An 11,698-nucleotide genomic window follows, 5' to 3' on the forward strand; every position below is an offset into this window, starting at 1 on the left:
TCTAACAAGGGGCGCTTGGGTGGCTCAATTGGTTAAGTGTTCAACTCTTTTTTTTTTTTTTTTTAAAGATTTTATTTATTCATGTGACGGAGAGACAGCCAGCGAGAGAGGGAACACAAGCAGGGGGAGTGGGAGAGGAAGAAGCAGGCTCCCAGCGGAGGAGCCCGATGTGGGACTCAATCCCAGAACGCCAGGATCACGCCCTGAGCCGAAGGCAGACGCTCAACGATTGTGCTACCCAGGCGCCCCAAGTGTTCAACTCTTGATTTCAGCTCAGGTTGTGGGATCGAGCTCCACATCGGGCTCTGTGCTCAGCACGGAGTCTGCTTCTCCCTCTCCCTCTGCCCTTTCCCCTGCTCACACACTTGCTCACTCTCTGTCTCTGTCTCTAAAATAAGTAAAGCAATCTTTAAAAAAATGAGTTCTAATAAAATACTTCAATATGATTGATTTATGAGGGTTTTTGCACCGCTAAACTGATGAAATTATACCCAGGTACTTCCAACCTGCCCGTGCCATCCCCAGAAGGGGGTCCTGGTTTTACAGCGTCTGTCAATGGATCGTGTGCTCTCCAGGGAACTTTATGAGAACATACCCAATCTGTTATGCGAGAGATCACTAGACATCATAAACATCTGTGAAATCCTTTGATTCCTTAGGATTGTTCAGAAAAGGTTTAATATGCTTCCCTCGGGATAGAATTAACAGAAAGACATTTGTTCTCTGCTGTGTGGATTTCTCAGAAGACTTTCTATTATGGAGAAGAATAACACGCTGTTCTGGATAACAAAGCTGTTAGAAAGAACTGGGGTGTTTACTGAATGGGCTACTCCAGACAAGAGGCTATTCTAGATAACTTAGTATTTCGAGAAAGCTCTTTATCAAGAGCTTTCTTCATACGGTGTTTGTATTTCAGGCTTGACTTTGAAACAAGTAAACTTGCACTAAAAAGTCTGAAATTGTTTAGTTTCCTGTTTTAGTAAGTAGAGCATTTAGCAAATAATTGAATTTTTCTTTGATAATCTCATTCTAAAAGTTAATTATCAAGGACAACAGCATATCTGTTGGAGGTAAAGGAGATTGGATCAAATATGCTGGCATGTGAGGTTTGTGTTTTTTTTTTTAAGCTAAATCTGTTATGTAAGTGTCTTTTCTTTGGATTTGCCTCTTTTTCTTAATATTAGATTGTTAGAGATCCTGTCTTTATTTGAACTGTTTGGTTTTATTACTGAATTATTTTTAGCACACTCGTGTCTGAGGAGAGTGAAGTAATTGGAGAATTAAACCCCAGTTGTTGCATAACCTTAGTAGTTATTTCAGAAAGCCCGGTCGGGGAGTCACGGGCAGGGATTAATTTATGTGCAGTTTATGATTTGGTTCATTTGGTGGCACACGACGCGTTCTTTGTTTTCGGTTTAGTCGTCAAGTCATCAAGCAAACAGCAAATGACCCATGTGCGGATGTGGGTAAAAGCACGTTGTGTGTATTTAAATGTGAAAACAAGCTCCTTTTTCTGGAGGAGCCTTCTCTCTGTCCCAGAGGTGGTGGTTCTGGGAGATGGAAATCATCGTGGGTTTGGGCTCCTTTATTTGTAAGAGGACATCGTCTCCTGTCATGGGCTCGGGCCTGCAGCCCTGCTTTCGTTTTCGGCCCCGTGGATGCGCGTGGCCCGCCCCGACCACACGGACAGCCGTTTTCCTCTGGGTCACGAAGCGGGCCGTGTTTTTCAAGGCCTTTCTATGGTGTCAGGCTTTAGGAACACAAGGTAAGGAACTATCCATGCAAGCAACTAAATTGGACTTTCGGGTTTTAATGACTAACTTATCTTTAAAATGTTACTTAATCCTCTCTTTTGTTGGTGTGGTTCGTTACTTAGTGTTGGGTTTTAGTTCCTCCTTCTGTCGGAAAAACAACTCCATTCATGTGTGGGGGGTTTTCCTTTCAAACTCCTGCTCTTCACCAGCCGGCTGGTGGCTGTCGGCTCGGGTCTTGCCCGGCACAGGGTCCGGGAGGGTCCCCCGTGCGGGCCGTGGGAGCCTGGGGGCTTGGCCTCGCCCGTGCGGCGGGAAGGGCCTGGCCTCGGGATGGGGCTGCGGACACCCAGTGTAGCGCAGCAAGGTTCATCCCGACCCGTCCGCACTGCCGCTGTCCCGTGGGAGCTGCTTGCTCCAGCTCAGGCTTTTCGCTCGTGGCGCTTCTCTGGCCTTTTTGGGTTTGCTCAGTTTCTGGTAACAGAGGTAGGACAGAAACCATCCCGTCGCTGTTTCTTCTAGATTTTGAAATACTGGCATTCTTTTCTCAAACCCAGGTCTCCCCCTAAGCCGTGCTGGAGTAGGACTTGGCGCTGGCACTGGGGAGCGGGGCCTCTGACCCTGGTGGCAGGGGTGCACTCCTGCCCTGCGGGGCTGCCTGCGTGCGGTCCCCGCGAGGCGTCTGCACGTGTCAGGGCTGCGCGGTGCCCGGAAGCAGCAGGTGCTGTGATGGTGGGGGGGGGGGCGTGGTACCCCACGGACTCCCGCAAGGGCCTGAAGAGCCAACCACCAGCCCAGCACTGGTTCCGCTCTGCTCGCCTGGCACGGAGGAGCTCCTGACCTACGGGGACTGCGTCCCCCTGCCCGTGCCTGCTTGTGGCCGGCCACCTGTGCTTTTGACACCTGGGCTTGGGACAGCTTCCCTTGCGGTGCCACCAGCTGCCGCGTCCTTGGTGGCTAACGTGTTAGTTTGCAGTGGTGGCCGCGTCCTCCCTCTTGTGTTTCTCAAGAAAGACAGCGAGCCGGACTTGGGTGGTTGGTTCCTTCTCGAACGATTAGGTTAGAGGGCAGAGGTCCTTCCTGTGGCAGCCCCCGGTCAAGCCAGAAACAGTGAAGCAATTTTAGATGCTGCTGGCCACGGGGACTTAGCGGTGTGACGCGTGACTTGTTTTCAGGAAGTCAGCAGATTTGCCGACTCGGCCTAGGAGACGACAGACTTCGTCCCCATGGCCGGGGCACCTGAGGTCAGTGCTGTCTGAGCCATCCCGTCAGCTTCTCCTTTGGCGGGTCACTGCAGGCCACAGATGTCCAGCCCGTCTCCGGCGTGTGGAGGGGGCGGGACGGCCAAGGGGAGGAAGCAGAAGCTTCTCTGGGCAGCCTGACCCCTGCACGTGGACCTGGTCTTGTTCGATTTGTGGCTTCTGGCGTCCGTGGAAGGCCAGGCCTCGGCCTGCAGCCCAGGGCCCTCCGTGGACTGTGAGTGCTGGGGGGCTCAGACCACGCGGGTTTATCCGTCGGTTCTGGAGGGTCTGACGAGAAGGTGTGGGTGGCACCGTGCTCCCTGCGGGCTGTGAGCGAGGTCTGTTCCGTGCGTCTGTCCCGGCCTCTGCAGGCTGCTCAGCTGGCGCCCCTCCAGGCTCCGCCTCCACGATGTGGTCCCTCTGCGTGTGTCAGCCTCTGTGCCTCCCCTGCCCCCAGGCGCGGCTTGCCGCTGGAAGGACCCCGCCACAGCCGGCTGCCCCCGACACCTGCTCCAGCGATGAGGGGCCACCACTCTGCCCACTTCGGACGGTGGGGAACTGTAGCAGTTCCCCCTTTTATAGGACAGAAAGCAGGAATAAGAGATAGAAAAAAGGAGGAGATAACGTCAAACCCCAGAAAATGCCCCCTTTAATTCCCAGTTCCACCCACAGTCCCTGTGCTGTGCTCACCCATCCACCATAAAGGTTCTAGATCCCGGATCTGGAAATCCTAACTCTCCTGTGTTGATTGTTTAGTTGTTGAAGCCGCGGTGGGGAGGCTTGTGTGTTTTGTGGGAAGGGGGCTGCCCCATGGGGTCCGCATGTAGGGAGAGAGTAGGTTGGTCCCGGGAGCAGGGCAGGCAGTGCTCAGTGAAGATGTGACCAGACTGGGTTCCAGCGATGCGTGGAGCTGCTAGAAGCCTCTCTCAGGACCTCCCCTCCTTCCCGTGGACGAGTGGCCAGCGTGACCGAGAGCCACGGCCTCCCGCTGCCTGCAGCGCATGGCGGGTCTGGGGCTGGGGCCCAGTGGTGGGCCCCCGAGGACGGCCCGCCCGGAAGGTGTGCTGCTCCCGGCTCCCAGGTCACCATGCGACGGGCCAGCAGGGGCTCGGGGCCTCCCTGGAGACAGTCTGGAGATGGGGGAGCAGGAGGGGACACAGGCCACTGAGGCAGTGCCACCCTCTGGGGAGCCCCGGCTTTTAACAGCCTCGTTCCTGACGGGACATGTTCCAGAGAAACAGGTGGGTGGCTCCAAGTGTGATCGCCTGGCGTCCCCAGGGGCACGGAACCAATAGGACGTGGAGATGTATATAAAAGTATAAATATATTGAACATGTAATTATATATAATATATAATATAAAACATATTTACGTGTAATATTAGTTATATATTTATATTTAATTTATATTCATGTATATATTTATAAATATACAAAATATATACATAAATATAATATAGATAAATTCATGATTTATAAATAAGTAAGTAAATAAAAAAATATAAAGTATATAAAGAAGGAAGGAGGAAGGGAGAGAGGGAGGGAGGGGGAGGCGTTGGCTCCCGCGACTGTGGTGTTCATAGGTCTGAATTCTGCAGGGCACGCTGGCAGGCTGGAGACCCAGGGAAGAGCTGGTGTTGCAGTCTTGAGTTCCAGGTCTGTAGGGCAGCGGGCTGAGATTTTTTTATAACTCAGGCGGTGGTCTTGAGGCAGAACTCCTTTTTCTCCAGGAAATCTCAGGCTCTTAAGGCCTTCAACTGATTGGATAAGGCCCACCCACATCATGGAAGGTGATCTACTTAAAGTCAGTTGATTGCAGGTCTCAGAGAATGACCTCATGGCGCCGTCTGCACTGACACTGGGGCACAGAACTGGCACCACAGCCTGTTGCGTAGCCGACACACAGGTGCTGCGGTGGTGGCGGACTCACCACGAGCAGACTGGGACCTCTGCGCGGACGGTGGGTTCTGGTAGGAAGTGTCCTTGCCTCTGCCGTGTGCACGCAGCGGGACAGGCAGCTGCGCCTGGCACTGGCCCCAGACGGCCGCTCCTTTCTTCGCCCTGGGGGACGGGTGCTGCCTTCCCTTCATGCACGGAAGGAGTTTTACCGTGTGTGCACCTTCCTGCGAGTAGTTGTTCCCACGGGCCGTTCTCCAGCTAGGCTCAGCGTCACTTCAGAAACACACATGGAGGGCAATGTTCTAGGTTTTGCCTGTAACAGTAGACTTGAGACAAAACACATCCCGTGGTGTGAGAGAGAACTACAGTCATCTTACAGGTCGGAGTTATAATACACGGTGCAACCTCGGAGCATCGGAAGGACGACTGTATTTCTACAGGGTCTCTGAAGGGAGGTGCGGCGCAGCTCGGCCCAGACGGGGCTCCTCCGGGCTGTCTCCACGCCTGCCCTCAGTGTCTCCCTGTTCCCATGTCTGGTTCTGTGATCTGCGTTGTCTTTTTCACGTTGTCCCTTCGGGGTTTTTGTGAACTCCTGTCCAGTGAGTGTTCCAGACCTTGCAGGAGTTTTAAAAGTTCCTCCTTCAGGGCGCCTGGGTGGCTCTGTCCGCGGAGCGCCTGACTCTTGATTTCAGCTCAGGTCATGATCTCGGGGTCGTGGGATCGAGCATCGCATCGGGCTCCGTGCTGGGCCTGGCGTCTGCTGCAGATTCTCTCTTCCTCTGCCCTCTGTGCTCCCCCCACCCCAGAGTTCCTTCTTCTTTTGTGTTTGTGTCTATGCTTCCTGGCAGACCTTACTGTTCCACTGAATCGAAATCAGCAGCCTTCTGATTCTCCTGTGTTAACAACTGGCCTTTTCTCTCGGGCTTGCACCGAGCAAGGTGGTGGTCTTGCCCTCTGGGTGCACCGTGCATTCCCCAGGGAGCTTCTAAATCACACTGGTACCATGCCCCCACGCCCCCGTCACATCCGGGTCATGTGCTCTGGGGTGCGGGGTCCCCGTGTCACTCTTGTTTTGGAAATAATGAAACAGAACACGCAGGTGTTTAAACCGCACAGTCAGCATTGTGATTCTGATGGCCGCACCACTGTTTGGTTATTTTAGACCACTTAGCAGAAATGGTACATGCTTGGGGTCAAGGGCCGCCGGTCCTCGGGCTGAGGATGGCTGAGGAGGAAAGAGAAGGCCATCGAGTTTGTCTGGCAGCGGCCTGGGGTCACTGTGGGCGGCTGGCTCATGTTCCTCTCGTGCCTGCGGCCGGGCTGCTTTCAGCCCCACGGATACAGCGCGGCGGAACCGGGGAGAAGGCCGTCCTCTGAAAGGAAGGCTCTGAAGACAGGTGGAGGGGATTGGTCAGCGGCAGACGTGGCCACCAGGCTCTCGGAGACAGCGTGTGAACGTCTGATGAAGAGCCCGGGACACAGGTCCTGGGAAGGTGTTTGTGCTTGGGTCTGGGAGGAGTCTGACGTAGGGCCCAGCAGGTGCAGGCACAGTCCTGGGAGCTCACCCATGTCCCTTACTTACGCTGTCACAGCCTCCCTCTGGTGTGACTGGCCGCAGTTTGGCGATTGGAACGGGGGCTCAGAGTGACTTGCCCGAGGTCACACGGTGGGGACGTGAACGTGGATGGTCTGTGCCCAGAGTCCGGCTCTCCCACGGGTGGTTAGACCACAGACTGCCTGGTACCTGGGCCAGGCTCCCGGCTCTGGGCTCTGGTCTTGGTTTCTCCCTCTGCGAAATGTGTGGGGGGGAAGGCCCTGTGGGTGTGTCCACTGTTCTCATGCTGACCTAGCTTCTGGTCACTAGCCCAAGCTTTCCTTCCCTGCCCCCTCCCCCCTCTCCCTCTCCCCCTCTCCCCTGCCCCCAGGCCCCGGCGACCACCGTGCTGGTCTCTGTGTCTCTGAATGTGGCTGTTTTAGATCTCTCAGGATAGGTGGCATCCTGCAGTATTTGTCCCCTGACTGGCTCACTGGCACTTCTGGGTCCCTGCAGCCTTGTTCACAGTGGCCAAGGTATGGGAACACCCTGAAAGTCCTTTGATAGATGAACGGATAAAAAAAGTGTGTCACGTGAATACAATGGGAGATTATTCAGCCTTAAAAAGGAGGGAGGTCCTACAAATGTGATATGTGGGGGAACCTCAGGGAAACGGGTCACGTCTTGATTTGCTTCCGGACAAGCCAGAATTCCTGGACAATCACACAGACTCGCAACCCACAGCCCTGTGGACGTCCCACTGCAGGGGGAGCCCAGGCCGCTTCCTGGAGGTGGAGGAGGCTGGGCCCCTCTCCTGGAGTCCTGCCCCCGGATCGCTGGCAGGCTGTACGGCAGGGGCCCGCCAAGCCTGGCAGCCTGGCTGCGTCACCCGGCCTGGGGTTTGGCGCTCGCCGACCCGCAGCTGCATTGGTTAAACTTGAAAGAGCTCATGATTTCCCCCCGGGCCCTCTCAGGGCTGGTGTGGGGCAGCCTGGTGCCCTGGCACCCCCAGAATCGGACCACGAGGCTGTGGAGTTCCTCAGTGAAGCCAAGGAGGGGGGCCCACGGGAATTCCCAGGGCTTCGGCTTTGGCGTTGGGGCGTTGGGCCCCGGGCTGGGGAATGCGGTGGGGAGAGCAAGCGAGAGACCCGGCCTGGCCACCACGGGAGGGGAGCTGGTGCGCGCCCCCTGGACAGACCAGGAGGAGACATGCAATCGTGACTTATCAGCAGGAGCCTGACCCCGCAGCTCAGTTGTGTCCACAAACCACCAGGAAACTCGCTTGAGAGCCTTGAGTTCAAACACACTGTGAATTTGGCAGAGCCAACTGTCAAAAGGCCGAGTCTTGCCGACGCCGCACTCCGTCTCCACCGTGGTCTTGATGCCGAAATACCAGGGCTCCCACTCGAATTCAGTTGGGACTGAATGCAGAATTCTGGTCCCCGTGCCTGTCCCGTGACGGGCACCGCGCTCATCGGAAGGCAGCCTACATGCTGCAGATTTATCTGAAACAACGTAAGCATTGCAAGTATGCGAACACCTCGTGGTAAATTCGTCAGTTGTGGTAACTGCTGGCGATCGGTCTGTGCGGGGGCGCGGGGCCTGGGCCGGTAGGTTACGGGGTTGCAACAGCGGCTCCCACGGACTCGGCTGGCTTTTGGGATTCTTCGGTTCCTGCTTCCTTAGTTACGATGATTTTTTTCTTGTATCAGTATTATGTACTTTTTTCATTTTTAAAAGGCAAATCAGACACTTTTATCTGGAAAGGAGCAGTTTAGGCCCGGGCTTGAGCATAGCTGCCTGTTTGTCCCCAGTGAACTGTGCCGTGGACTTGGAGGCACTCCCCCAGGATGGCTGGAACGCCACCGCTCTCTCCGGCGGTGGCTGCCTCGGGAAAGCTAGGGTGGGGGCTGGAAGCATTTTTCCTGTTGGAAAACCTCCTGATGCCCTGATCACTCGCTCAAGATGAGATTAGTGTCTGATGGAACCGTCCTAGCTCAGGGCTGATGGTGGGGAAGCCTGTCTTGCTTTTCTTCTTAGCCAATGCCTGCTGCTGCCAGTGTTCACATTTGTCCCTAGAGACTCCTTGATCATCGCCTCCGAGGGTGGGGCCGGAAAGCGACCGGGCTGGGGGGCCTGCTGCTGACTTTCTCCCGTTGGCTGGCAGTGTCATTTGCCACAGACTTGGAATGAAACGATCTATCCCAGGACGGCCCTGCTGTTCGTGGAGAAGGGCAGGCATGCTGTACTGGGGTGCACGCCGCTCGTCAGCAGGTGGCCCCGGAAACCTGCTTTCTGGCACATCACGTCGACTCTCAGCATCTCGGCAGGACGCCTGCTTCCAACCCCTGCCAGCCCCGGCCGCACCTTCTCAGCGTCCCTTCCCCCCGGATCACTTGGGGAGACACTTGGAGCTTTGCTGGACAAGCGGGGAGCCCTGGCTTTGGGTGTGGTTCCATGCGAGGGGGAGGTCAGCGGTCCGGTGTAGGCCCAGGCCGTCTGTCGTAAGCTGCTCTCCCCCGGCCTGGGCACGGGGACAGCCAGCCGGCCCCAAATTAAGGCAGTGCTGCCGGGCCTGTGCCAGGACCGTTTCAGAATGATTGGGGGTTGGGGTGGAAATTGTGTTTCTTTGGTCATTTGGCTGAAAACAGTGGTTTATTGGCAAAGGACACACATTTTAAATAAATACGTGTGTAGGTAACATGCCTTCAGTCCATGCTCCTAAGACTCACAGACCGAGGTTTTCTTTTTTGTCAGGGATCCCTTTCTACCCAAGTAGTATGAGCCCGTGACCCATTCTCTGAATTACGTGCATGGAGTAAAATTCAAAGGTTTGTCTGGAAACCAGGCTGTCGCGCAGCCTCCCAGAGCAGAAGGGCACTGTCCTTGGATCCCATGGGGCCTGGGCCACTCACTCCTTTGTGCCAGCCAGTGGCTCGATCTGGCCTGGGTCCAGCCACGCCTGCAGTCGGGGTCCCTCGGGTTGCCGTGCGGTGTGGTCGCTGGGTGCGTCCTTGGACCAGGGATAACCCGTGTCTCTCTTTCCATCTTCCCGGCCAGGGCGGGAGCAGTTCCACGGCCTGGGCTCCATGTACTGCCGGGGCGCGGCCGCGGTCATCCTCACCTACGACGTGAACCACCCGCAGAGCCTGGTGGAGCTGGAGGACAGGTTCCTGGGCCTCACGGACACGGCCAACACGGACTGCCTCTTCGCCATCGTGGGGAACAAGGTGGACCTCGTCGAGGACAGGGCCGCAGAGGCCCAGGAGAAGGAAGGGCACGGCCCCGGGACAGCAGGTGGCGGCGGCGGCGGATCGCCCGAAGTGCCCAGGCAGGTGCGGCCAGAGGACGCGGTGGCACTTTATAAAAAGATCCTCAAGTACAAGATGCTGGACGAGAAGGAGGTGCCGGCCGCTGAGCAGATGTGCTTCGAGACGAGCGCGAAGACCGGCTACAACGTGGACCTGCTGTTCGAGACCTTGTTCGACATGGTGGTGCCCGTGATCCTGCGGCAGAGGGCCCAGGGGCCACCGCAGACCGTGGACATCAGCAGCTGTAAGACGCCCAGACGGACCAGATCCGGGTGCTGTGCCTGACTCAGAGGGGCCCGCGCCCCAGCGCCCGCGGCGGGCCGGGACGACCCGGTGTGCTGCGGTCAGAGGGAGTGCGGAGCCGCGTCGCCCGGCTGCCCACGCAGGAGGAGGTCCGGGGGCGGCGACAGCTGGGCGTTCGGCGGTCCGCGGGGACGATTCCTCCATCTCGTCGCCGTGCTGGGAGGTGAGGGCCGGAAACTCTTCGGAGCGAGGACTCTCAGGGGCCGTCTTGTGGTGCCGCTCCTTTCCTAACGTGCCGGCTTTGCGGAAGCCTGTGGCCGGGCTTCCGTGGCACCTGCTGTCGTGGGCACATGGCCGTGGCCCCTGCCCCACTTTCGTGTTTTCGCAGACATTTGCTTCGTGGAGGTCTCTCCTTGGTCCTGCCATTTGGCACTTGTGTCTTGATGTGTCACAGGATTCTTGGCTTGTTAATTCATACGAAACCCAGAATCACTGCTTTTATTCTGGTTGCAGCCGTGCGAGTTACACCTGTTATTAAAAAGGATGATGAGGAGACCGTTGGCGTGCAGACTGTTGATTTAGACCTTATTTTCACCCCTGGCGGACCCCTTGCCGGGGAGCCTGCGAGGTGGCCGTGAGCTGACCGTACTTCTGTCTTTAAAAGCTACAGTGAACCCTTAGACGTTTCAGAATATTTAGATGGGTGCATTCGTCGTCTCGATGACATGAGCTCCAGGAACAGAGAACTAGAAGGTCTGTTTGGGCTCAGATGTGTTTGGGGTCGTTACTGGGGCCGTCACTGACTCAAGCCTCTTTCTGGTGGCTTGTGGGTGGGCTGCTTTGTCACGAGACGGTTCTAAGACAAGGAGGCTGTGAGGTAGCAGTTGTTTCTGAGGGATTTCAGGGGTGTCTCCGGCAGCGTGGGTTGCTGTCACAAGACGCAGGCCGGACACATCTCTCTCCCGCAGCTCTGGAGGCTGGAAGCGGAGGTCCGGGGGCTGGCAGATCCGATTTCTAGTTGGACCCCTTCCCGCCTGCAGATGCCGCCTTCTCACCGTGTCCACGGGGTGGGCAGAGCGAGCTCTGGTCTCTCTTTCCTTGCAAGGGCACTAATCCTATCACGAGGACCCCACCCCAGGACCTCCTGAAGGCCCGACCTCCAAATCCTGTCCCACTGGGGGTCTGGGCTGCCATAGACGGATGGGAGGGCGGCTAGCAACGGTCTGTAACAGAGGGCACCGTGAGGCAGATGCTAGTAAGAAAGCAGTGTGTTTTGTGTGTCGTTACTTTGGGGGGGCTGGGGAGGCGTGCAGTGATTGTGTTGAGGGCCCATGACCTGTTTGGGGGGCCCGCCAGGCTGGGTCCTCTGCTCCTGTGCTGGGCGTTCTCCAGGTGCGAGCGCGAGCCAGCCTGCAGGACGAAGCGAGGCGCAGCCTCCTGTCTCTGCCCAGGGCTCCCCTGCTCGGACGCCCCGTTACTGAAGGCCATCCAGAGGCCTGAGACTTCAGTCCCACAGCGGAGCCCAAGTGGAGAGTGCAAATGAATCCGTGAATCGTCAAGTTGGTTTAATTACACCTTTGCTAGTGACTTGTCCGCAAAACCTGCCAGCAGCCAGAGGCCCTGGGACTTGTTTCTCAGCCTGTGCAGGACAACGTGTCCCGTGAGACTCTTCTGTGGTTCAGGCTGGAAGGCAGGGCTGGCTGAGTTCCTGTGGCCCTTT

The 11,698-nt window shown here is 56.6% G+C and overlaps 1 protein-coding gene across 5 annotated transcripts in view; it reads left to right on the forward strand.

Annotated features, from left to right (window-relative positions):
• Window positions 1-10,529, forward strand: part of RAB20 (RAB20, member RAS oncogene family) — a 28,190-nt gene extending 17,661 nt beyond the window's left edge. For 2 of the 5 annotated variants that reach the window (XM_057307226.1, XM_057307224.1), the window contains exons 2-3: window positions 69-1,765; window positions 9,485-10,529. In XM_057307226.1, the coding sequence (XP_057163209.1) occupies window positions 1,558-1,765; window positions 9,485-10,020 (744 nt within the window). In that variant the 5' untranslated portion in view covers window positions 69-1,557 and the 3' untranslated portion in view covers window positions 10,021-10,529. Of the gene's footprint in view, window positions 1-68; window positions 1,766-1,785; window positions 2,238-9,484 lie in introns of those variants that run through there. The other 3 variants (XM_026493597.4, XM_057307227.1, XM_048215710.2) reach the window with 2 other exon arrangements.
• Window positions 10,530-11,698: the final 1,169 nt, after the last annotated feature.

The sequence above is a fragment of the Ursus arctos genome, unplaced genomic scaffold (genome assembly GCF_023065955.2).
Source record: "Ursus arctos isolate Adak ecotype North America unplaced genomic scaffold, UrsArc2.0 scaffold_10, whole genome shotgun sequence".
Lineage (NCBI taxonomy): Eukaryota > Metazoa > Chordata > Mammalia > Carnivora > Ursidae > Ursus > Ursus arctos.